Below are 27596 nucleotides of genomic sequence, written 5' to 3' on the forward strand. Positions count from 1 at the left end.
TTCAATTATGCTGAACTCAGTTGGCAGCCCTGTTAGTTATCCAGAATGGTTAAGATCCATCACCCCCACTTTATTTCCATCATATGCCTGTTTTGGGAGGATTGACTTGTAATAATAATTACAGTGATGATGACACCGATTGCTTTTGACAATCACTTTATCATGTACCGAATACTTATTCTACTTGTTTTACATGTATTAACTCATTTAACACTCACAACAATCCTATAAAACTAATTTCATTGCTACTTCTCTTATCCCTCCCTTCCCCTTCCCCATTTAAAAATGAGGAAGGCACAGAGAGGGTCAGACATTTCTTGTGATCCTTCTGCAGTTTGACTCCAGAGTCTGTCCCCTTAACCATGCTTGACTGCCCCAAAGAAACCAAATATTACCAAAGTAGGAGTTATCACAGATGCAAAAGAATCCGTAAACAGGAAATATTCAGCCTTTGCTGAGGAGCTAAATGGGTTTTACTCATGAAGGGACTTTTTCTTACAGACTATTATCTTGAGGTAAAGTGAATCATTTCAGTTTATTATCCACTAAAATGACAAACTGCTATGAGTGGATCTTTGGGGGTGTTTGAGACCTGTTAAAGCAACGGATGATCAACCTGTGCACGTTAAGAATCTACTCTGTTAAGACCTATTTCTTCTTTTTCTCTCTTTTTCTTCCCCTGCTCCTTACAGTCAGCAAGAAGAAAGAAGAAGAACAAAGACTAAAAGAGAAGCTACAAAGGTAATTTTCTCAGGACTGCTAATGCTATGCCTTGACATTTTTTTCTCCTTAAAACATTCTAGATATCTCATTAGCAGAAATGTTTTCCTTTTCAATTGTCGTGCCTGAAATGAACAACAACAAAAACCCTGAAAAAAAGGTCTTGATTGGAAGTTTCCAGAGTATCAATTATATTGCATGATAATTCAAATTTTGAGTTTCATTTTATAAAAAGTAGAGGGTTAACTTACTTGGTAAGGTATATTCTCCATATTTGGCTTTTCTTAGATTTCTGTTGTCAGGCACAGATTATTAATATCAAATTTTACAATTTACTAATTTCAGTTTACATCATTCCAACCTCTATTATTTCAAATACACAGTTCAATGTCCCTATTGCTTTCATTAGTCCAATTTATAAAACAAAGTACACATATATTATCATATTTTATCTTTCTCACCCTCTAAACATGGAGAAAGTACTGATATTCTCATCCTAGTTAATAATTATTAAATCCTTTGACTTTCTAATTATTCTTAATCTACTGTACATGATTAATTTTATAATTTTATAAGCAGCACAATAAAATCTGTCCATATATGATATTGAAATACTCTCATATAATGGCCATAAACAGGATTTACCTTTATGTGTTTTATTTCCTAACAGCTGCAAAGTGTAAGCCTACTGTTTATTTGGGGAAAGTTGACACAGTTTAAAAGTTGACCTTTAAACTGACTCACTTGCTCATTAACTTTCTTTCTGTTAGTTGGAGCCATCTTTTTATTTTAAACTGAACACTTGTTTTATCCATAATATCTGATCAGCTGCTAAGTCATCTTAGATTTTCCAAATGGTCCTAAACCATTTTTCCTTCTCTCTGCTTCTCTTGTACCTCTCCTGTATGAAATCTGCATCCCTCTGCTTTATCAAGTGACTCCCAGAAAGGTGTCAGTTTCTCCAAGGGATCATACTTGTTCTCTCCTCCATATCTTTTTTTGAAATATGTCTTTATTTCTTAGTTTGGGCATCATTTTCTTTTCTTTCTCGGCTTTCTAAAGACAAATTGAGGTTTACCAATAATTTTTGGAGACTATATTCTTATTTTAATTTTTTCCAGCTTTATTAAGATTTAATTGACATATCATGTTGTATAAGTTTAAGGTGTCTATCGTGTTGATTTGGCACGCTTATATATTATAAAATAATACTCCCATAGCATTACCTAACACTTCCATCACATCACATAATTACACAAATACATTTCTTTTTTTGTGGTGAGAACATTTAGGAATAGTCTCTTAGCAACTTCCAAGTATACTGTATTGCATACTATTGTATCGTTAACTGTAATTACCACACTCTACGTTAGATCTCCAGAACTTAATTCATCTTTAAATGGAAGTTTATAACCTTTAACCAACATCTCCCTATTTCCACCCAGCCCCCGGAAAGTACGTTCTACTTTCTGTTTCTATGAGTTCAGCTTTTTTAGATTACACATATGAGTGAGATCATACAGTATTTTTTGTCTACCTCACTTATTTCACTTAGCAGAGTTCCCTCTAGTTTCATCCAAGTAGTTGTAAATGGCAGGATTTCCTTCTTTTTTGTGAAGGCTGACCAGTATTCTCAGTTCCTCCAAGAAACCTCTTCTTCTAGGTCCATTGAACCCCTTCACCTTTGATCATTCAGTTATATAATTTATAGACTTTGATATGTAACACAACACAAACATATGCAATTTATATTGTTCTCTACCAATTTTGTCAGCCTTCTTCTGCACCTAGATTGTAAGCAGTCTCAGGGGAATGATGATGTTAAATATTTCCAGACCTGCTCTGGTGCCAGGACAATGCTGAGTCCGTGATGGAAGTTTTGTAAATACTTACTGATTTACTGCTACACGTAATCACTTTTTCTTTTTCTTCTTACTCTGCATCACTTATTCCTCAGAATAGGCAAAGGAATAGTCAGGGTAAGAAATCATTCTGAGAAAATATTTTCCAGGAGCTCTGCAGTGAATTTCAGAACCAGGTGAGGAATGGGACGCTTATATGCACCAAGGAGAATGACCCTGTCCGTGGCCCAGATGGCAAAATGCATGGAAACAAGTGCTCCATGTGTGCAAGTCTATTGTGAGTACCTGTGCTCATCTGTTCTACTGAATCTCTTTATTATCCATCACGTCTGAGTCTCAGTTTCTTTAGAAATGTGTAGAATATATGGGGCGCCTGGGTGGCGCAGTCGGTTAAGCGTCCGACTTCAGCCAGGTCACGATCTCGCGGTCCGTGAGTTCGAGCCCCGCGTCAGGTTCTGGGCTGATGGCTCAGAGCCTGGAGCCTGTTTCCGATTCTGTGTCTCCCTCTCTCTCTGCCTCTGTCTCTCTCTGTCCCAAAAATAAATAAACGTTGAAAAAAATTAAAAAAAAAAAAAAGAAATGTGTAGAATATATGCCATGGGTTGTGTGCTAGGTAAGCTGAAAAGCACATGGACAAGGCAGGAAGTAATATTGAATCACACAGTGACAATGTGATTCTCTTTTCAGTTCTCTTTCTATCCTCTAGGTAAGTCATGGGAAAGTTTTAATTTAGTGCTGGTATGTTTGTAACACTTGATAATCATCATTCATAACAAAGAGGGAGCAGAAGTTTGATGATCTGGATGCAGTGATATCATTGGTCTCTCTCCCACCTCTGACATTTTATGATTCTGTGAATATATTCAAATATTGGCTAAGGAAGAACCAGTTGAACAGAGATCTATGAGGCCGGTGTGCAAGAACTGTTAGAATAATCTGAATGAGAAATGGAATAGAGAGAATTACATTTATCCTTTTAGGAACATTACCATGCCCAGGTGAGATAAATACTTTGATAAGTGGTTTAGTGTAGAGAGTAAAACCCCTAATAGGCAGGGCCATGTAATAGGTGTTTATTGAAATGTCTTCTTGTGAAGCCAGGTCCAGGGACTTTTTTTGCTGTTGTTTTGGTGAGTCGGACCTGAGCTCCATTGTGTGGAACAGTATAGGAGAAATTGATTATTACCTCCTCTGGTTCTCCTCCTCCTTAGATTCTTAGTCCTCTACAGAGTCTCACGCTAAAGTAAATGTTGAGGAAAATGTTTAAATTTTTTTTATTATTTTTTTTAATGTTTATTTATTTTTGAGACAGAGAGAGACAGAGCATGAACGGGGGAGAGTCAGAGAGAGAGGGAGACACAGAATCCGAAGCAGGCTCCAGGCTCGGAGCTGTCAGCACAGAGCCCGATGCGGGGCTCCAACTCACAGACCGTGAGATCATGACCTGAGCCAAAGTCGGAAGCTCAACCGACTGAGCCACCCAGGAGCCCTGAGGAAAATGTTTAAATAGTATCTGTTGAAAGAGGTGCAAAGTTGATTTCTGTCTTGTAACTTTTTGCATGTCCTCGCCCAATCTCAGGTATATGCACATAGCTCCTTAAAGGAAAGGTTGACACACTAGGCCAGTAGGGCAGGCGATGGGCTCAGATTCAGGAAATCAAGGGTCTTCTCTTACTTGCTCCATTTGTTCATTCTGTGGAGATGACCAGATATAATGTGATCCATGCTACAGATTTTCAAGCTTTGATAAGCTGTGTATCAGTAGAACATGGCAAGAATGCCAGAAGCTTAGGCTCTTGATCAACCTCAAAATGTTAGTTGTCGAATTTTCTTGGGCTTGGATCATTATTATACTTTAAAACGTGAATTCAACTTGAATATTAATGCCCTTAAAATAATATCTAAAGTTTTAATTTTATAGTGAAACGTGGTTTATTTTGACTAGGGCCCATCATCTGACTTGGTATCACCTCTGCTTTGATCATTGATATGGTTGTTATTTACACAGGAAAAGTTGCACAGTTTAGAAAAATCAAGGCAATGTGGCTTGCCTAAAGTCAGATCATTAAAGTCACTGACTGATAGAAAAAGACTACATGAGGGTCACATACTGATAAAAAAAAAAATGCTAGTTTTATTGTTTTAAGGAGAATTGTAAACTACTGAATTATTTATTTTTTATTATTATTGTCTGCAAAGTAATAGCACCTCTTAGACTGGATAAATTTGTACCGAAGAGTGAATCTGACCTTGTCTCGAAGATCCTCATTCCTTTTTAAAATACATTACCAAAGAGAATCGAAAACTGTACTTAGCTTGTATCTTCTTTATTTTTGATTGCAGCAAACTTGAAGAAGAAGAGAAGCAAAATAATAGCAAGGAAGGAAAGGAGAAAGTAGGAGCTGAGAAAGTGAAGAGAGAAGCAGTCCAGGTAGTTGTTTCAGGCCATCAGAGCCACATAACTGTTCCATTCTCTCCAGGCAAGCCTCCTGCTCCCACCTCCTTATCCCATGTCCTTAGTAACTTCTCGGACTGAGGACATGTATTGGATTCTCGTGTATAAGGAGATCCCTTCTTCCTATTCAGTTTATTCACTCCAAGTATGATTTAGTTGCTTGTGCATTTGAGAAGAAGTCAATCACCATTTTCTCCACTTACCATGTGAATTGTAGTATCCCAAAAAAGAAGCATATACAGATTGCTATCTTGTATGAATGCAAATCAATAGAGGCAGATTTCAAAGTTTTCTCCATATCTTTTTATATAAGCATGTTTAGTTCAAAATAAATAAAACAAAAAACAAAACAAAACAAATAAAACCTAAATTTTAATCCCAATTAATTATCTGTGAGATTTTGGGAAAATTACTTAACAGCATTTTTGAGCCTTGGGTTTACATTCTCACGTAATGATGATGATGATGGTGATGACTATTAATTATTTAGTTGCTGGCATATGTCATGTGATATAACAGTTTTATGTCTGATCTTTGTAGTAACCATTCAAAGTATGTGATTGTTATCTGTATTTTATAGAAGAGGACTCAGAGGCTCAGATAAGAAGTTGGGAAATATATATAGTTAAAAATTTGAGAGCTACAATTGGACCACACGTTCTGGCTTGAACGCCCATGATGCGCCTTAGATTTTGCACTTTATCACCATTTGTATCATTTTTACAGGATGTGTCTAAGATCTTCATTGTTCCTCTCCTGTGTCCTTTTCTAATTTGGAAGACCTCACTCCTTAGTGTTCTCTCTGCTCTCATCTTTATTTCCTACAATCTACCCTTAACTCCAAAACCAAAGCAGTTTTGCAAAACATAAGGCAATCTGTGCCACCCATGGCTTCTAACTTACTCAGAGTAAGAACCAAGGCCCTCTTAGTGGCTTATAATCCCACCCGTGATCTGACCTCTGCCACCTCTCAGGCCTCATTTCCTATTTTCTACCCATTGCTGCCCTTGTGCCAGCCCTACTGGCCACCTTGTTGTTTCTCGGACATCCCAAGCATTAATTCAAGGTATCCCATCTCATGGACTCAGTCACATTGTGGTTAAAGACCTGGGCTGAGACTGTCAGGGCTCAAATACTGGCTGTCTCCCTACCAATAAGGCAGACAGTTAACATTTTTGCATCTTAGTTTCTTCACTTATAAAATAATAAACTATATTTATGTATATAATTTTTATGAAGTCCCAAGGAACTTACCCATATATAACAGCACATGTCTTAAGTCTTCAATATTATACACACAATGAACTTTACTTTCTATATGGTTTTCCTCATACTCAGATATGATTGTCCTTGTCTTCTATCTGTCAAAATTCTGGCCACTTTCCATGGCTCGGAATAAGTATTAGCTGCTCTCCAAAGATTTTCCCCATTTATACAATATACTTAATAGCTCTATCATCTATTATGCCAGAAATTTTCCTTTATTTCTCAATTATCTCATTCTTTTTATTCCAAGTTATGGATGGTTCTATGCATTTTCTTCAAAGACTCTAAACACTCTGTATTTGCTTTTTATGATTGCTCTAACAGATTATCACAAATCTGGTGGCCTAAAGCAAAACAAACTTACTGTCTTTGGTTCTTTACATTAGAAGTCTGACCTGGGTCTCAGTGAACTAAATCAAAGGGCTGGTAGGGCTCTGTTCCTTTCTGGAATCTCTAGGGGAGAATTTGTCTCTTTGCCTTTTCTTACTTCTAGAAGCGGTCCATGTCCCTTCCATTATCTTCAAAGCCAACAACATCACATCTCTGACTGTTGTTCTACAGTTGTATTTCCCTCTCCATCTCTCCTGTCTCACTCTTCCTATTGTTAAGGACTGACCCTTACAGTTACATTGGACATACCAGGATAATCCAAGAGAATCTCCCCATCTCAAGGTTCTTAACTTAATTACACCTGCAAAGTTCCTTTTGCCCTGTAAGGTAATATGATCACAGGCTCTGGGTGTTAGGACTTGGACAAATAGGAGGGATGGGAACTGTTGTTCTGCCAACCACAAATTTTTTACAAAAAGAACAATAGATAATTCTTTCTTTCTTTCTTTACTTCTCTTTCTTTCTTTCTTTCTTTCTTTCTTTCTTTCTTTCTTTCTTTCTTTCTTTCTTATTTGTATTTTTTTAGAGAGAGAGAGTGCAAGTGGAGAAGAGGGGCAGAGAGAGAGAGAAAGAGAATCTTAAGCGGGTTCCATGCTCGACATGGAGCATGATGTGGGGCTTGATCCCATGACCATGGGATCATGACCTGAGCAGAAATCAAGAGTCTCAACTGACTGAGCCACTGAGGCACCCCTGCTCAATTCTTCTTTATGTATCTCACAGTATCTAGCCCAGAATAATATTTGAGTTGAATTGAAGGTTTTCTAATGAACTAAGTAATAGTAATCTTATACTCCAGATAATACGTGACCTTAAAAAGTCCCTAAAAAACATCTTGGCTAATGTTGACCTTCTATATCACCGTTTTTATGTATCTGCTATGTTTGGGGGCGTTGTATCATAGGTTTTATAGGGGTAATGTAGAGGAAGTTTTCCAATATTTAGTTACCGGATTCTTAAATCCACCCTCACTTGGCAGGAGCTGTGCAGTGAATACCGTAACTATGTGAGAAATGGACGACTTCCCTGCACCAGAGAGAACGACCCCATTGAGGGCCCAGATGGAAAAATGCATGGCAATACATGCTCCATGTGTGAGGCCTTTTTGTGAGTAGAACCACAGCCACTGCTGCTGAGTGTGAGAGAAGATAGGCCTGGGACAGGCAAGGGAGGTGATTTTGAAGGTTTTCTCTAGGAGGTAGATATGGAAGCTATCTTTGCATTATTTTCAAGGATTTACAATTAAAAAGCCATATCCTTAGCACATTTCTTTGAGGTGTTCTCAGTGTTCTAAACTGTACTTGAATTGTTCCAGGGAGTACTATGTGCTAAGGGCAAAGTCCCCCAGAGTTAATGGCATACAAGGACTGAGAAATCTGTTCTCTGCTTACATACTACCATTAATAATCCAAAGATGTGATCCTTAGGTGCTAACAAATGGAACATTTGCCAACATCTAGTAAATATTTTCAAGCATCCTCATTGCTTTCTGGGGAGAAGAACCATATCTTTATTTTCCAGAAAAATGTAGTGGTAAATTTGCTTACTGGTTTGCTATGACATGTGTGTCTTATTCTTTAAGCAACATTAAACACAGAAAACAATATGGACAGGTGTGTGTTTACTCTCCTACTCCCAAGCTAAGTTGGTAGAGGTATGGAGGTAATGGGATATTTCTATCTAGAGAGAGTTCCCATTTAGGATAACATGTACTGGGTACTAGGAATGATTCTTCTCCCTCCCCCTCCTGCAGCCAGCAAGAAGCAAAAGAAAAAGAAGAAGCTGAATCCAAAGCAAAAGCTAAGAGAGAAGCTGAAAAGGTAGTTGTCCTGGAAGTTTAATACCACACTAAAAGATGAGGTTTTATAGTTTTTCTGTAAAAATAACATGCAATTACTGAAAGCCTGTGTCAGAGAACTCAAGGTTCATCGAGTCTAGGAATTGATACAATTTTCTTTAAGGATCAAATAGTAGATATTTTAGGTTGTGGCCATCCAGTCTCTGTCACAACTCTGCTGTTGTAGCTGTAAAGCAGCCGTAGATGATATGCAGACAAATGGGCATGGCTATGTTCGAATAAAACTTTATTTATTTAAGGAGGTGGTGGGCCAGATTTTGCTTACAGGCCATAGTTGACAAACATATGATTTACTTCATTCCCAAGTTTTAAATGAAGGTTTAAAATGCAGAGAGAAGGAAGAACTTGCTTACAAAGGCAGTGGGACAATTGGTATCTGAATCCACATCATATTTCAAAGTACTCACAGTTAAAAAATGGAAACAAAAGGGACGCCTGGGTGGCGCAGTCGGTTAAGCGTCCGACTTCAGCCAGGTCACGATCTCATGGTCCGGGAGTTCGAGCCCCGCGTCGGGCTCTGGGCTGATGGCTCGGAGCCTGGAGCCTGTTTCCGATTCTGTGTCTCCCTCTCTCTGCCCCTCCCCCGTTCATGCTCTGTCTCTCTCTGTCCCAAAAATAAATGTTGAAAAAAAAAAGAAAAAAAAAAAAAAAAAAAAAAAAAAAAAAATGGAAACAAAAGAATTGAAACCTAGACCTCTGGACACCAAATCTAGCATTACTCCTAACCCACCATGTAGTTTTCGATGACCACATTTGGTGAAATCAGTTGTTTTCCTTGCTTTACCTTTATTTCTGGTGACAGCATTTGGGGGAAAATAAAAATAGTACATTGGGTACACTAGGATAATCTAGGATAACATTTTCTTGGCTTCAAAAAGACTGATTCCAAGTATATTTTTTCAAATTTGTGGTCATTTCCTTGCCCCCATCAAAACCAGTCTTATGTGTGATTGCAGATTCAGTCTGGATTTGGGGGTTACACCTCAAGGAAAAAGGAAGAGAAACCTCTTTTTAAATTGTGTGTGTTTAGGGGAGGGTGGGTGATGGGTATTGAGGAGGGCACCTTTTGGAATGAGCACTGGGTGTTGTATGGAAACCAATTTGACAATAAACTTCATATATTGAAGAAAAAGAAAGAAAAAAATAAATAAATCGTATGTGTTTAGTAGGAATTGATTGAAAAATTCAATCGCCAGGAAAAAATATATCTATAGGTCATTTTTTGTTGTTTCTAGGAAGCACTTAGTAGGAACCCAACAAAGTAATTTGTAAGAAAATACCCCTACTCTTGCCCTTTCTCCTCCTTTAGGATACATGTAGTGAATTTCGGAGCCTTTTGCAAAATGGAAATCTTTTCTGCACACGAGAAAACGATCCCGTGCGTGGCCCAGATGGCAAGACCCACGGCAACAAGTGTGCCATGTGTAAAGCTGTCTTGTGAGTACACAAATGAAGCCCCTGCTGTGAGCTGGCAGATATGGTGGAAGGCAAAGAGCCAGGATAATAATATACATTGTGTTTGTCCTTTCTTCACATATAAAAGGAGCAAATCATTATCTGTAGAGCATTTTTAGGCAAATCTTCCTCTATAAAGGCCAAGATTTACAATTCTAGATATAGACAATATATCTAGGTTGTTATATTCTCTCTTAGTTCTGGGGTAGAGCCTACCTATTAATAGATCACGACATCTTTCTTGGTAAAATTTTAGGTCCTTTGCTGTCAAATGGATCCCTTCTCTAGATTATAATTACCACTGGGAATATAATACACATATTTTGCTATCAGTCTAACTCTTCTACCTACATTTTTTAAAATATCACATTTTTCACAGAATGAAAATAAATTCTTTATACAAAGCTCAGAAGTACACATAAAATATTTAACTCATTTAATAGCCATTTATTATCTACAATGTACAATGTGAATAATGATTGTTCATAGATGGACTAAATAATCTCAGAAATCATATAGTTGACTAAAGATTAGACATGGGTACAAGTTAATAAAATATGAGGGAGAAACTGCTAAATGAAAAATGATGTGTACAGTGTATTCTGGTACTTCAGGGAAGAGAGAGTTAATAGGAAGTTTTATGGGGGAATAGAACTGGTCTTTATAATTTGGATAAGATATGAACTGTACAGGAAGGAATGAGAGGGGCAGAAGGCAACAGCATGGGTAAAGCTCTGAAATTAAGAAAACAGTAATCTGAACAACAAAGAGCAAGTCATGTAGTTTAGTTAGAACTTAGCCACTTTGCTGGCTTTGAATGCCAGATCAAGGATTTTGAAGTTAATGCTATACATAGTGGGAAGCTGCTAACATTTTTGGGGTAAGAGAGTAAGTGGCATAAATATGGTTCCTTTGGGAAGATTCATACATCAACAATAAAAAGGGGGGGGGGAAGAGAAGGAAAAGACTAAGATTCAGAATGCTACTGGTGATGGTAGGGGTTTGCAGGAATCCAGGAGCCACTAGATCTCATCAGAGCCAGAGGAATAAGAGGGAAGGTGAATGGATCAACATGGGAGATGTGAAAACAGTGTCACAGTGTCAACAGCCATGGGGGCTGTGGGGAAGGGGACAGAGATGGCTCTAGTGTTTTCTTCTTCATGAAAGGTAGAGAATCCAGGAGCAAGGACACATTTGGTGGAGGAGGTAGTTCTTGTTGGACCTCTTGAATATGAGGTGTTTGAGAAGAATCCAGCTGGAGAGTCACAGTGAGCGTTTAGGAAGTGGTAGTAAACTGCTCACGTGGCCTTGCTTGTGTTTGTGTACATGTTGGTTTTCCTCTACAGTAGTGAGAGCTCTTCTAGGCAGAAGGACTCCATGTAATTCGTCTTTCTATTTTCAAAGGAGGGCCTGCAACATAGTGGATGTTCAGTAAATGCTGGTGGATTCTGTACAAATCTATTTGGGTCACACGATGAGCAACTCACAGAAATGGGCTCCGCTCTCTGTAATCTGTTATTCCGTACTTCCCCCTTTCTAATTTCCAGCCAGAAAGAAGATGAAGAAAGAAAGAGAAAAGAAGAGGAAGATCAGAGAAACGCTGCGGGGCATAGTTCCCATGGTGGTGGTGGCGGAGGAGGGAAAGAGCAGGTGAGAGGACCTCTAATTTCCACGACCAGGGTGGACGCAAGTATCTGACAAGAGCACCATGGCAGAGCCTGGCATAAAGGGGAATGAATGTCAGGCTGAGTTTGAAAGCATTCTCTGAAGGACAGAGGAGTTTCCCCTTGAAACTGCAGGGTAATATCTCAGCAAATTTTAGTCTCTCTATGGCTCGTTTTGATTTCTTTAACCCTGGAAATAATTAACATGATGACCTCATCCCAGTCTCCTGACCCCTTTTTATATAGTGTAGCTCTCAGGCCATTAATTGATCATAAGAGTGTTAGGTGGTATAAACATGGAGATATTCCTCAGCAGCATCACATGCTCTTTATTTTCTTCTATTATTCTCTTTCCTTCAATAGGCTCACTTTTTCAGGGCACTTTTCTGTTGATCCAAGGCAGCATAATATGGTGAAAGAGCATGGTTTTCAGAACCACATAGTTTGGGGTAGACCCTGCAACCCATTATGCAGCATTGAATAAATTACTTCATGTCGCTGAACTCTAGCTTCTCTTATCTAGCAGTACTCTTACAGGGACAAAATAAAATAATTTAGGCAAGTTTTTAGCACATTTGCTGAGACATTTTTAAGAGTCAGAATGACAGTGTTGCCTATAAACCCAGTCCTTGGGCCTGTGAACACTACTGCATAAGATTACAGCTGCTTGATTTCACTTCTTATGACCTCAGGATATCAAGATCCTCTCTTTGCTTCCAGATCTGACACAGGCCTGACATACGTCTTTGATAAATTCTGGCTATTCTGTTTTTCTATCTTTTCTCCTTAAGGAGGCTACATCCTCACTCTCAAGAATGAGCACTCAAAAGTCCCCTGTTTGTCTTCTCTACAGTTGTCTTGAGCCTGTCTTCCTTAGCATTTTGTATAACTTTGTACTTTCTTCCAGCAATTCTTTCTCCCTTCTGTCTACACCAGAGGTCAGCTTTTTTTTTTTTTCTTCTGTAAAAGGCCAGATAGCAAATATTTTAGGCATTGTGAGTCATATGGACTCTGTTTCTCCTATTCCATTCTGACATTGTGGGAAAGCAGCCATAAATATATCTAAATGAATGAGTTGAGGGTGTGTTTCAAGTTTTGATTTGTAAAACCCCCATATATAAGAACAGCTGGATAGATTAGTCTTATAGGCTATAGTTTGCTGACCCTTCATCTGTGCTATTAAATCCCAGCCAGCTTTATAATTTCCTTGTGTAGAACCTTAGAAGCAACATCATTAACTATGACAACTGACCTCTGAGAATATGGGTGATTCCAGTCCCTCTTTCTCTGTAGATAGCAGTGCTGGACATTGTAATAACAGAAACTCAAATCGTTTAATGAACTTAACAATGCAACAAACCAAGTAATCCAAGAGACCTACTCTCCTCTCCTTTTTCAGGACCAATGTGCAGAGTTTCGGGGAAAGATGCAAAACGGAAAACTCACCTGTACTCGGGAGCGTGATCCTGTACGTGACGCTGATGGCAAGTCATACAACAATAAATGTACCATGTGCAAGGAGATACTGTAAGTACTTCTTACAGCTGGCAGTCTCAAAGATAGTCCCCAGTTCCTCCTGAATGACTAGCTATTTCTCATTTACTTATAGCTCCCTCCTGAAAAATTATTTTTGTTAATTCCCAAGTATTATCTCTTTCCCTTATATCCCATGAGAAACAGTGAGCATTAGCAATGGCAACTAATCATTGTCTGATTCCTAGTCTGTTTTCTCTCATAATTCTGTGACCTGCAATTGCCATCATGATAGAGCACTTCTCTTTAGAACATATAATGCCTAAGTCCTGTGGAGAGTTCACGAAGGTCATTTGGAATAGTTGACCAGCATAGTTTAAGAGGATTGTTTCTTGCCGTGTGTGTGGAACACATTTATTGCATAATCCAGAGTGTTTCTTCTGTGTGTTTTCCCATGGTGAGTGTACTGAATTGGAGTGCTTTCTGATCCAACTCAGCCACTCTTGATTTGTGTTACTGGGTCAAGGAGCATAACCACCCTTGTACACGGAGATAGTTTTCTGGGTGACCTTGATACGTACTCATAGTTTTAAAATTTGATGCATATATCATAATGATATTAATTATGACACTTAATTGATATGAATTTAATAAGTATTTAATGCTTCTCCACACATACATCTTTTTCACCTTTCTCCTTGAAAAGAAATTACTGTCTTGTGATAGTGTAGACCATGTGAGAAAATCTGATTAGTTCAAATGTTGCATTTTACAGATGAGAAAAACTGAAATTTTTCTTTTTTTAACTTTTTTATTTTGAGAGAGACAGAGACAGTGTGAGTAGGGGACAGACAGAGCGGGGCTGGGAGAGAAAGGGAGAGAGAGAGAGAGAGAGAGAGAGAGAGAGAGAGAGAGAGAGAGAGACTCCCAAGCAGGCTCTGCACCATCAGCACAGAGCCTAATGCGGGGCTTGAACTCACGAAACCATGAGATCATCACCTGAGCCGAAACCGAGAGTCAGACGCTTAACCGACTGAGCCACCCAGGCACCCCTGAAATTTTTTTAACTTCAGGGTCTCATGGGGAAGTGACTTCAGAGCCGAAATCAGAATCCAGTTCCTCTGAGTACTAGCCTAATATTTATTCACATTATGAAAATTTGTCAGTAGAAGCAGGGCAGTAGAGTAGAGCAGTGCTAGGGTTTTAGCATCAGATAATTTCAGCTTCATGTTCTGGACAGGTTATTCCACTTTCCTAGGCTTCCATCTGCTCATATTTATAACGGTGGTAGAGGCAACAATAATCATCATAGCCACTAGTGTTTGTTTTGAAAGGTAAATGAAAAGAACCAGGTAAAACTCTCTACACAGTGCCTTGCACAAAGAAGGCATTCAATAAATGTGAATTGTCACTATTAATGCCATCAGTAGTGTCCAGTAAATAATAGGCATCAGCATGAATAGTAGTAAATAATAACTAATGTTACGATTTCCTGCACTACACTGTGTTGTCCTTTTGCACAACTTCTACTTTGCAGATATGACTAACATAACTGAGAGAGCATTTCACTTAGGACTTTGCTTCTTTTTGCCACATATATTAATAGATAATTTTGTTAAGGAACAAATGACGATTCTCCAATGCAAAAAATGTATAAGATAAAATTTTGCCAATGTAATCATTGTTATCTATATTATAAGATACTCATCTGGAGTATTTAACAAAACACAACATAGATGGAATATTTTTTACAATCTTTAGAAATCACTCATCTGACAATGAATGGTTTTTGACTGTCTGCATTGTAACAGGCACTGGTCATGGACAAGCATTCTTCATGTGAACAAGACAAAGTTCCTGCCATGTAATTATAATGTAATATAGAACAGACAAGTTATAAATAAATAAACAAATAACTACATAGCACAGGGCTAGATGGCAATATGGAAAATAAAGCAGAGTAAGGCAACATAAGGGGATTGCAGTTGCTGCTTTATTTATGGTGTTCAGGGAAAGCCTGATGTGTGAGGGACACCCGTAAAGAGTAAGTGAAGTGAACCATGTGGACATCTAGAGGAAGAAAGTTTCAGGCAGAGCAAGAACCAGTGAAAACTTTTCAAGATGTAAAATTACCAAGCTGAAAAACAGAAAGGAGGTCAGCATGTCTCAAAATTATTGCATAGAAGATTGCAGAAAATGAATATGGGGACATTAAATAAGGCTTTTTTAGGCCAAGAGAAGGATATTGGATTTTATTCCATGTGTGATCAGAGGTCACTGGAGGCTTTTGATCAGAGCCATGATTATCCCTCGAGTGGCATTAAACTGAATCATTACAGTACCCTCTTCATCCAATAGTACTTGATTAAAATTTCATGACTTTATATTTGTTTGAATCTTCAGGATCTATTTTATTGCCACTTCCCTATTTCTTATACATGCAAAGGGAACTCCCTAAAAAGAATATATATATATATATATATGTATATATGTTATTTACATACATACACATGTTGTTTTGTGTACAACACCAAATGAAACTTGGAAAGAAAAGTAAATGTACTAGATCTTGAGCCAACTGCATCAGAATGACCTGGCTTGTTGAAAATCAGGCTACAGAGTCCCAGTCTAGATCTTGTCAGTAAACCTGTTGGGATAGTCAGTGGATCTGGATTTTTTAAAATTTCACAGGTGTTTCTTAATGTGCATGAAAACTTAGAGACCACTGGCATAAATATTTTATCAGAAAAGAGTTTAAAAAAAAAAAAACATGATCCTAAGGTATTTTCTAGATTACTTATCTTCTTTCTATCTTGGGTTCCATACTTTAAAAACTAATACCCTAATGGGTTGATCTACAAGTCAAGGCACTAGACTGGTGAATTGGTGAGGTATTAAAAACCACGACGTAGCATGAAAAGATGAGGACACTGGTCCTGAGACTTGAAACTTGCCTCTAACTATCTGATGAGTTAATATCGAGAAGAGCTAATGGGTTCAGCAAACTCGTTCTGTGTTGTCCTGGGATTGTGAAGACCAAAGGACGAAAGTTAAAGGTAAATTTGGACACAAATAAAGGAGACTTTGAAATTACTTGAGTTTGTCTACCTAGAATACCTACCTACCCTATAGACCCTGTGATGAGGAAGCTTCTTAATAACCAAGCTGACTCTCAGCTTTGAGGATGCACAGAGATTCTCTGTGAAGGAAATGTAGGATATGAACTCTAAGGCTCCTTCCAAACCTGAGTTTCTACTAACAGGATGACTATTGACTCTTGTCTCTTTCAGAGAAAGAGAAGCAGAGGAAAATAAGCACTCTGACTATAGATCAAATGAGACTCAATCAGCATCAGAAAAGGTGAGTCACTAACTAGATTTTGATAAAAATGGTCTTTCTGTAAGTCAACACTTGGCTATCAAAAGTACAGAAAGGGAATGTCAATGTTGCCAACTAAGATCTTTGCCCTAAGAAGGTCAGAAGCCATCATAAACGTCAGTATTGCTGATAACTTGTTCAGTGTGGAAATTTCATGCCAAACGGAAATCTTTCAGTCTAACAGATTACAAAGCACTCTTATAAATCGTAGTTTATTTAATTCTCTCAACAACCTGATCAAATACATTTTTTTAACCTTATTTTATAGATGGGGAGAATGAGGCTCAGCTGCTGTAACAAATTGCTATCGACAGTGGCTTGAAACAGCACAGATGCATTATCTTATATTTCTGGAGTTCAGAAGTCCTAAGAGGATCTCACACTGTGTTAAAACTAAGGTGTCAGTAGGGCTGCGTTTCTTTGTGGAGGCTGTAGAGAAGATCTGTTTCGTTGCCTTTTCTAACTTCTGGAGGCTTCCTGCATTGGCTCATGGCCACCTTTAAACGGAGCGGTGTCCACTTGAATCATTTTCACGCGGCCTCACTCTGATATTGACTTCCCTGCCTCCCTCTTTCACTCCTGAGAACCTTTGTGATCACTCTGAGCCACACAGATAATTTAGGATAATCTGTCACCATTTTAAGGTCTGCTGATTAGCAATCTTAATTCTATCTTCCACCTTAATTTTTCCTTGCCATGTAAGGTAGCATATTTATAGGTTCCAGGAATTAGAATCTGGTCGTGTTTGTAGGTCATTTATATTGCCTCCCAGCAAGGTTAAGTGGCTTCCTGACTCTTGAGTCAAAATCTTCAGACTTTCAAGCCCAATCAAATACTACGTGAAAATAGTCATTTCCAATATCATCTTTCCTTATTTTTAGGATACGTGTGACGAGTTTAGAAGCCAAATGAAAAATGGACAACTTATCTGCACCCGAGAAAGTGACCCTGTTCGGGGTCCAGATGGCAAAACACACGGCAATAAATGTGCCATGTGTAAGGACAAACTGTGAGTATTTTCCAAAAATGGGGCTTTAATTGTGAATATTACAGTATAATAACCGTTTCTCCTTTCTCATCAGTTTGAGAAAATGACTTTTTTTTTAAAACAGATCAGGGCGCCTGGGTGGCTTAGTCAGTTAAGCATCTGACTTTGGCTCAAGTAATGATTTTGTGTCTCATAAGTTCGAGGCCTGCATCAGGCTCTGTGCTAACAACTCAGGGCCTGAAGCCTGCTTCGTGTTCCATGACTCTCTCTTTCTGCTCCTTCTCCACTCATGCTCTGTTTATCTCTCTTGCTCAAAAATAAATAAACATTAAAAAAATGTTTTTTAATGAAAAAAATAAAACTGATCTTATTACTAATGAGGTGTTTGTTCACTCTGCTGAAATGTTTTTGTTTTTGTTTTTTCCCCCATTTTTTTCTTCAAGGGAAAGGGAAGCAGCTGAAAAAAAAAAGAAAGAGGAGGACAACATGAGAAACACAGGGGAAAACAGCAATGAAAACCAGGTAGTGTGTGTTAGACATACTAACACTTAAAGCTGGATGCTTGATTGTAAGGTTAATTCTTTCAACAAATATTGATGGAATGCCAACTGAACCCACTCATTGTGGGCATAATGATAAACAGGAAACCATGGCCAGATGTGGCAAAGAAATAGCATGTGAACCAGTGCCCTAAAAGCAACTCTGATGCACTTAACCACCTGTTTGCAGGACCAGTGACAAGTGTCAAGTTTTGGTTGTTATCAAGGGGATTTCTTCTCTGAGGTTTTAAAACAAACAAATAAACAAACAATTAAGCAAACAGACACCAAAATTACAAACAAGAAAGCAAATATCAAAAACTTGGAGCTCTGATGATAAATTCTTGACTTGGTGGTCCAGTGTCATCTTGTATTCAATTTGGGCTTTAAATTTTTTTTTTAATTTTTTTAATGTTTACTCATTTTTGAGAGAGAGAGAGAGAGAGAGAGAGAGAGAGAGAGAAAGAGAGTGCTAGTGGGGGAGGGGCAGAGAAAGAGGGAGACCCAGACTCACTGAAGTCTGAAGCAGACTCCAGGCTCTGAGCTGTCAGCACAGAGCCCACTGCAGGGCTCAAACCCACAAACCGTGAGATCATGACCTGAGCCAAAATCAGATCCTTAACCAACTGAGCCACACATGTGCCCCCAATTTGGGCTTTAAAAATAATGTTCAAGGAGCAATGGGGTGTCTCAGTCGGTTAAGCATCAGACTCTTTATTTCAACTCAGGTCATGATCTCCTGTTTTGTGAGTTTGCGCCCCATGTCTCTGTCTCTGTCTCTGTCTCTCTGTCTCTCTCTCTCAAAAATAAACATTAAAAAAATAATAGAAAAAACAATGTTCAGTGCTTTATAATACTAACACATAGACTGTGACACAGCACAATCTCCTCCAATCCATCTATGGACTCCAATTAGAAAAGAGAAATTGTGAAGTTTCCCCAGGGAAGTTTTCCCATTAATGAGGGAACTTTTCATTAGGTCTATACTGACTTACAAAATGAGCCATGAATAGTAATTTTCATTTTTTAAAAATATGTTGGGCATATGCATTTTGGTAAATGAATGGGCTTGAGAAAAGATTTTGTTATCCAACTCTAAATGATCTCTTTGGGCCATCTATTCTATTTGTAATCCTGGTCAATGTTTTTCTTTTTTTAATTATCTATTTTAGAAATTTCAAACAAAAAATACTCTCTACATTCATATATGAAAAAATATCCAGACATTGTCTGTGTGTGTTTTGTGGCAAAAAGAGAACTATGGTCTTACCTACAAATGCAAAGTAAAATTTTTCACAGAACACATGCATCATCATATAAACCAGCCCAGTAGAAACTTTTGGTTCTAGAATAAATGTCATGGGGATATAAAGTACACATGGGAGTTATAGTCAGTAACAATGTATTAACTTTATATGGTAACAGATGGTAACTAGATTTATTGTGATGACCATTTTGCAAAGTATGCAAGTGCCAAATCACTATGTTGTATACCTGAAACTAGTATAATATTGTACGTCAGTTATACCTCCTTAAAAAAACTAATAAACAAGCCTTCCCAAAATCAATGCAGTAGGCGGTACTGTTGCAATTTTTCAGTTGAGAAAAACTCAAGGGAAGTTAACTACACAGAGGTAATAAATAGAAAAGCCGGAGATTGCACCCATAAAGCAAAGATTGCAATATGGTGCTATCATAAACATATAAGTGTGTGGCATTTGGAGTGTATGGAAAAGGAAATAATTCCAGCAACTCCCAAAAATGATGGCTGTGAGATATTTAGTATTTGGATCAAGTATTCAATTCCAGAGGACTTTTTTACTGCTGCAATTAAAAGTAGTTCTGGAGGGGTGCCTGGGTGGCGCAGTCGGTTAAGCGCCGACTTCAGCCAGGTCACGATCTCGCGGTCCGTGAGTTCGAGCCCCGCGTCGGGCTCTGGGCTGATGGCTCGGAGCCTGGAGCCTGTTTCCAATTCTGTGTCTCCCTCTCTCTCTGCCCCTCCCCCATTCATGCTCTGTCTCTGTCTGTCCCAAAAATAAATAAAAAACGTTGAAAAAAGAATTTTTTTTAAAAAGTAGTTCTGGAGTTGTTCATGGGTATCACACTTTAAAGAAAGAAGGTTAACTATCATCTAGGTTACTAGCGGTGTCTTTCAAGGGCATCTTCCCATATCTCTACTTTGGCTCTTTGAACTTACAAATTTCTGTAGATGTCCAAAAATTTCCAGATCCTTTGGACTCCGTTCCATTGCCTTTTTTTTAAGGTTCTTATTTTTCAATGAATGTACAAAGCCACATTACCTTCTTACAAGGGCTTAGGAGTTTTATTCTCTGCCAGGTGAAAGCCCAGAAGACGGGAAAGCTTGTTAACAGATTTCTGAACACGATTCCAATGTTGACTTTAATTACTTCATCACTTTGAGCCTTATTTTCTCATCTGTAAAATGAGGATAATGAATGTTTATCTTCTAGGTTTTTTTATGACAACCAAAGGAAATCCACTAGAGCACACAACAAAATGCCTGGCATATGATAATACAGACTTGATTTTTGCCAAGAGAGCTTCTTTCAGTTCATTCCAGGGCTTTTGTATGTGTGGAGTATTACGTAGAGGTGCAGGGAGACAGGTGTAGCACTCAGCCTGCTGCAAATTGTGTTAACACACTACAGGCTGCCTGACACAGTAGTAAAATTCCACTGGGATGCTATGGAGAGGATTCTAACTTCATAAGCAGATATTGAATAAAGTTCCTTTGAAACACATTCCATCTCCAACATTTTGTTGTCTCTAGATTTTTATTTCCCCCCTTAAGTATTATAAGTTTATATCTCGCAAGTTACACTTAAAGTTTTAGAGATCAGGGGCGCCTGGGTGGCTTAGTCGGTTGAGCGTTCGACTTTGGCTCAGGTCATGATTTCACGGTTTGTGAGTTCGAGCCCTGCATCTGGCTCTGTGCTGACAGCTCAGAGCCTGGAACCTGCTTTGGATTCTGTGTCTCCCTCTCTCTCTGCCCCTACCCTGATTGTGCTCTGTCTCTCTCCATCTCTCAAAAATGAATAAACATTAGAAAATTTTTTTTTAAGTTTTAGAGATCAGACTATCATGGTAACATCTCTTTTTTCCTCAGGATCGATGCCATGAATTCCGGAACATGGTGAAAGAGAGAAAGCTTATCTGCACAAGAGAAAATAACCCTGTTCGAGGCCCCGATGGCAAGATGCACGTCAACAAGTGTGCTATGTGTCAGAGCGTCTTGTACGTGAAGAGGTTTATCAATCACTTTGGCACGTTGTGCTCATTTGTGAGGAGATAGTTATTTTTTTGTAATTTTTTTTGTCTCTTTTTTAATATTTATTTTTGAGAGAGAGAGAGTGAGTCAGGGAAGTGCAGAAAGAGAGGGGGTCAGAAGATCTGAAGCGGGCTCTGCTCTGACACTGGAGAGCCCAATGTGGGGCTCGAACCCACAAATCATGAGGTCATGACCTGACCCTAAGTCCGACACTCAACCAGTGACTGAGCCACCCAGGTGCCCTAGAGATAATTCTTTTTAATTTACAAGTTAAGACCCTGGGCATCACACATTAAAAATATAGTAGGCCTTCACTTTAGAAGAGGACAGTAAGCTTCTAGAACACTCTCATAAGAAATTTTCATTTTGATAATGAGAAGCATAATTGTACCTGGAGCATCTGGGACAGGGAGACAGCTGTTGTAAAGTGTGCCAAAATCACGGACTTTCAGGAGCTGAGGAACACGGGACATGCCAGTTCACTCTGCAGTGTTTCACTTCCTCTTATATATAAAGGAAGAAATTACTACATAATAGACTTTCTGTGGGGATTCAAGGAGATAATATTTTTTAAACATTTATAAACTTTAAAGCAATATAACTATGTAATGAAAATGAATATTGGAGAGTTCAGTTCTAATTTAATATGAAAAAGAAAAAAGAGAAATGAAACATCACACCACATGAGGGCCATACAAATATTTTACTAAGGAAAACATGCAATGGCCTTCTAGGAGCATATATCATTCGGGTGACAGCATAGTAGCTGAATTTATGAAAGTTGATAACATTGCCACAAATGAATTATGACAATTCCAACAATTAGGACTCATTAGTAAATATATAGATAGATAGATATTAGATATTTTTTAGATACAAGAAAATGGTGTTAGATTTGCTAAGGTTTAGAATTAGAGAAATACTTAGTTTAAAAAACTCACTAATAACCCTATAAAAAAAATGATCTAGGCTTTTTTATTCTGCAGTGAGCGAGAAGCTAATGAAAGAAAAAAGAACAATGAAGAAAACTCAAACACCAAGCCCTCAAATGACGCAAAGGTTATTTTTTCTTAATGTTTATTTATTTCTGAAAGATAGAGCACGAGCAGGGGAGGGACAGAACAGAGAGAGGAGGACAGAGGATCCAAAGCAGGCTCCACACTGACAGCAGAGAGCCCGATGCTGGGCTGAGAACTCACAAACTGTGAGCTCACGTTGGACACTCAACCCACGGAACCACGTAGGCACCCCACAAAGATTATTTCTTAACAGATATGAAGATGACTATTTTGCCATCTATCCTCAGCATCTTACTTTCTCCAGTTTTTTGATAATAAAAATGCTAATGTTTTGCTTCAAAGAAAAGAGACTCTGCTAATATTTGCATTTTGGTTATAACAACATTTTTTTCTGTCCTTAAGGTTTAACATTTTTCTCAATTTTGTAGAGAATTCTCCTGCAGTGTGTGTCCACTATTGCTTTATTCTCTCCTCTTTGGGAGAAATAGGGATTGAAAAATAGAGTATAAAAATCTTTACAACCTCAACTGCATGCTTATCTCTGACACTAAATGTGAAATGAGGTTTCAGGTAGTTTGTTGACATTGATTTTTACAATTCAGGTAATATAAACTAATTTCAAAGCTTCCTCTTCAGCTTCTCTCCTTGATCTCTTTTTTCTGTTTCCTCCAGATGGCTTTCTGAGCATCAATGACTCAATAGTGTGTATGTGTGATGCTGCCTTTTCTATTTACTTTTCAATGCAAAGAAGACATGTTCAGTCCTTTGCAATAATAATCACATTTGTAGCATTAGATTCCTGTGATATTGTCCTTGGGTCAAGAGTACACCTCATGTGGAAAATGAGAGAAAGGAAGAAAGGAAGCAAGGAAGGAAAGGGTATGGAGACAGGGATATCTGTCAAGAATTACCCCCCTGCATTTTTGGGACCAGTGCAGAGAGATTCAGAATGAAGTGGGGGATGGAAAGTTTAAAGTCTGGGTGCTCCTTGGCCTACATTGTCAGGGGAAGTGCACTGAGTCTGAACTCAGAGCTAAGAAAAGACTTTCTGAAATCAAGTTTGAGAAAGCCACCAAGCCAAGAAGGGGGAAAATCCTGTTCACTTGCCCTTTCTCATTTTCTAGGATGAGTGCAGTAACTTTCGGGAGTACGTGAGGAATGATGAGCTCATGTGCACGCGAGAGAATGACCCCGTGCGAGGTGCTGATGGAAAGTTATACAAAAACAAGTGCTACATGTGCAGAACTATCATGTGAGTAAGAGGATCCTGTTACCCTCTTCAGTGGGGCAATTGCATTTTTATTTTTATTTTTATATTTTTCAATGCAAAAAGGAGTTTTTATTAAAGCATGGAGATAGGATATGTGGAAATTGCATTTTTAGGAGCTGCTGGTTAAATAAATGTGTGCACACAAATCAATGGAATCCTTAAAATAAGTCTTTAGATTCAAGGCCCTTAAAAGTTGAGAACACCTGGTATAGGAGAAAGAACACTTGGACTTGGAGACAGGAAATCCAGGTGTAAATTCTAACTATGATATTTACTAACTGTGTCACTCAAAAGAAAAATTTTTTTCAACTCTCAGGATCATAGCTACAAGAAATTGTTCCAAATCTTTGTTCCGTGACTAGATCAGACTCATCAGAGAAGTCTTTCTTTTTAAGAAATATAGATTTTTACACCCCAAAATATATTGTCAGAAAATTCAGAGCTAAGGAACTTGTTTTTTAGAAAGGGTTTCTAGGTTATTTTGACAAACAACCATATTTGGGGACAATGGACATGATAGAGATTAATGAGCATGACTATGAAAAACACTGTGTGAACATGACAATAATAATCAGTATTTTTTTTTTAGCTCTTTGTAGTATGTTCCTGGAGATAAGAATCATCAATACTACCCTCTTTTTATGTTCTAGGAAAGCTAATCTCAAGGAATTGAAGCAACTTGTCCAAGGTTATATGTCGATTAAGTGATGAGCACTCTAAACCAGTTCGCCTTTGTGTACCTTTCTTTACATCATCCTCTGGTTGAATGTTCTATATCACATTTTATTCAGGGTTACTTAACATCCCCCTGGAAGTTATAGGAGGTAGTCTTTGTGGCTATACCTTTAAACTACTTTCTGTCTTCTTCTATAGTCAAAAAGAAGCTTTGGAAAGGGCAAGAATTCGAGAAAAGTCATCCCACATTAGATCTTCTGCAGAGAAAAACAGCCCAGCTTCCTCCAGTTCTTCTCTGGTAAGAATGGCTGCTTCAGAAAAGCTACTCATTAACTTAAAGCACCTATGCTTGGGGCGTGTTGCCACTCGCTCTCCATGAACTTCATTTCTATGGAAAGGCCTTGGAAAGGCTAATCCAGTGTAACTCCAAATCCTTTGTCTGTACTTCATGCTCAGTGAGAGTTCTGGGATGACTGGGCATATTATTCTGTGCACTTTTAGATTATTAGTCCTGCTCCAAGCCAATTTAGTACGTTTTCAACATTTTAAAACATGAATGTGACTTATTGCTCATGTGGTCCAATAAATAATTTTAGCAGACCAGAAAGACTCCTCATCCAGCTTCCTTTTGCTCCCCATCCCCAAACCAGCCCTCCTCCCAATAGCCCAGAGAGGTGTGCTGAGCATGTTCAAACTTGTGAAATTCCACCAGTTAGCAATTCACAGTGGTTAAAACTTGCTTCTTCAAAATACAAGTTGAAGGCCATCAGTAATGTATACCTTAGTGTAAATTAGCCTGAGAGAGAGAGTGCGAGTGGGAGAGGGGCTGAGAGAGAGGGAGACAGAGGATCTGAAGTGGACTCTGCTCTGGCAGCAGAGAGCCCAATGTCAGGCTCAAATTCATGAACCATGTGATCATGACCTGAGTCGAAGCTGGACGCTTAATGAACTGAGCCAACCAAGCGCTCCACTGTTTGCTTTTTTAGAGCTTTGTCAAGGTGGGGACTAGAAAGGAGGAAAGGGGGGTAAGAGAACATGAAGTATACTCATGAAGTAGAATATCAAATTGGCCCCTAAAAGTGAGACTTTAGCACCTAGTCCGATGACCAAGAAAAAAAGAAAGAAAAGTATCAAACATGAATTTTATCTTATTATTTGCCCAATTTAAGTAGGATAATAGATGAGTTGCACTAGTGAAATACATAGTAATGACATATTTCTAGTAAATTAGACACTTCGCTAGGAATCCCAGAAGCATGAAGATAAACTATTCACAAATCTGTTCTTTTTTTCCCCAGCTTTATTGAGATATAATTGACATATAACATTGTGTGAATTTAAGAGGTACAGTGTGTTGATTTAGTACACTTCTTTGTTTCAAAATGATACCACCGTAGTGTTAGCAAACATTGCCATCATCTCACATAATTACCATTTTTGTGTGTGTTGAGAACATTTAAGATTTTTCACTTACCAACTTTCAAGTATATAATACAGCATTATTAGCTATAATCACCATGCTGTATATCACACCCCCAGAATTTATTTATCTTATAGCTGAATATTTGTACCCTTTGGCCAGTATCTCCCATTTCCCCCAATCCTATTTCCCTGGTAACCATCATTCTGTACTCTGTTTCTGACTTTGAATTTTTGGTTTCCACATATAAGTGATATCATAGAGTATTTGTCTTTCTCTGCCTGACTCTAGCATTATGCCTTAAAGATTCATCTAAGTTGTCATAAATGGTAGGAATTCCTTCTTTCCAGTGGCGTGGGTGTGTGTGGATGTGTATGGGTGTGTATATAACACATATTCTTTTTTTAAAAATTTTTTTTAATGTTTATTTATTCTTGAAAGAGACCGAGAATGAGGGAGGGAAGAGCAGAGAGAAACACACACACAGCATCTAAAGCGTGCTCCAGGCTCTGCACTGTCAGCACAGAGCCCAATGCGGGGCTCAAACTCACAAACTGAAAGATCATGACATGAGCTGAAGTCGGACGCTTAACCACTGAGCCACCCAGGCATTCCTATAACACATATTCTTTATCCACTCATCCACTGATGGGCATTTAGGTTGTTTCTGTATCTTGGCTACTGGGAATAATAAAATCTGTTCTTTTTTTTTTTTTTAAAACATTTTACTGAAGTATAATAGTCATATAGAAGAAGTATGCTTTTCATGAGTGTACAGCTACATGAAATATCACAAAGGGACCACACCTGTGATAATAGCACCTAGGTCAAGAAATGAGATATTGCCAGCAGACCAGAAGCCTCATCAAGGTTCTTCCTAATGTACAATCTCATTTTGAGCTGAGCTTTTCCTTGGAGATGAGAACCATATCCATTATTCATTTCATCATCCATCCATTCATTCGACAAATGTTTATTGAACACCCACATTTTCCAAGCATTATTTATGTGTATGAGAATGATAGCCATAAACACAGCAGATGAAACTGTCTACACTCATGGAGTTTATATTTGAAGAACATAGGTAATCGATAACACGAATTAATAAAGTGTAAATCCAAGGGGATAATAAAATAAAATAACGATGTAGCAAATACTGGGATCGGAGTAAGGGGGGGATACAATTTTAAGTAGCCTGTACAGGAAAGCACTCTGAGGTGACATTTACACCAATGCCTAATGGGATTGATTCCATACATGTAAGTGAGAAGACAGCATTCCAAGAAAAGAATAGCAAAGCTCCAAGGAAGGGGTTAAAGACAGCAAAGAATCCAGTGTAGCTGAAATAGAGTAACCTCAAAGAGAGCCATAGAAGAGGAGGTCATTAAAGTAACAGAAGGCCATATTATATAGGATTTTGTAGACCAGACTAAAGATACTGAGGGGCCCCTCAGTAAAGATACTGGGTGGCTCAGTTGGTTGGGCTTCAGACTTGGGCTCAGGTCATGATCTCATGGTCCATGAGTTCGAGCCCTGTGTCGGGCTCTGTGCTGACAGCTTGGAGCCTAAAGCCTGCTTCAAATTCTGTGTCTCCCTCTCTCTCTGCCCCTTCCCACTCATGCTCTTTCTGTGTCTCAAAAATAAATAAAACATTAAAAAATATTTAAAAAATAAAGACACTGACTATCATTCTGAACCAAGGTTTTATAAAGCGGAGTGATGTGATCTGATTTATTTTTTAAAAGAATAACTTTGCATAATATATTGAAAATAAACTACAGGGAGGCAAGAGCAAAATCTGGACAGCTGGTTAGTCATAGCAGTGATCAATGGAAGAGATGATGGTAGTTTATACCACTGCAGTGGTGGTAGAAG

The 27596-nt window shown here is 38.3% G+C and overlaps 1 protein-coding gene across 2 annotated transcripts in view; it reads left to right on the forward strand.

Annotated features, from left to right (window-relative positions):
* SPINK5 (serine peptidase inhibitor Kazal type 5) overlaps positions 1-27596 on the forward strand; it is a 76383-nt gene that overhangs the window by 41784 nt on the left and 7003 nt on the right. For both annotated transcript variants that reach the window (XM_019834057.2, XM_019834066.2), the window contains 15 exons: positions 693-741; positions 2732-2859; positions 4926-5013; positions 7673-7800; positions 8447-8513; positions 9861-9988; positions 11554-11656; positions 13070-13197; positions 16434-16503; positions 17403-17530; positions 17953-18031; positions 21176-21303; positions 22324-22396; positions 23481-23608; positions 24500-24599. In XM_019834057.2, the coding sequence (XP_019689616.2) occupies positions 693-741; positions 2732-2859; positions 4926-5013; positions 7673-7800; positions 8447-8513; positions 9861-9988; positions 11554-11656; positions 13070-13197; positions 16434-16503; positions 17403-17530; positions 17953-18031; positions 21176-21303; positions 22324-22396; positions 23481-23608; positions 24500-24599 (1525 nt within the window). The remainder of the gene's footprint in view (positions 1-692; positions 742-2731; positions 2860-4925; positions 5014-7672; positions 7801-8446; positions 8514-9860; positions 9989-11553; positions 11657-13069; positions 13198-16433; positions 16504-17402; positions 17531-17952; positions 18032-21175; positions 21304-22323; positions 22397-23480; positions 23609-24499; positions 24600-27596) is intronic.

Source organism: Felis catus, chromosome A1, assembly GCF_018350175.1.
Source record: "Felis catus isolate Fca126 chromosome A1, F.catus_Fca126_mat1.0, whole genome shotgun sequence".
In the NCBI taxonomy this organism is placed as follows: Eukaryota; Metazoa; Chordata; class Mammalia; order Carnivora; family Felidae; genus Felis; species Felis catus.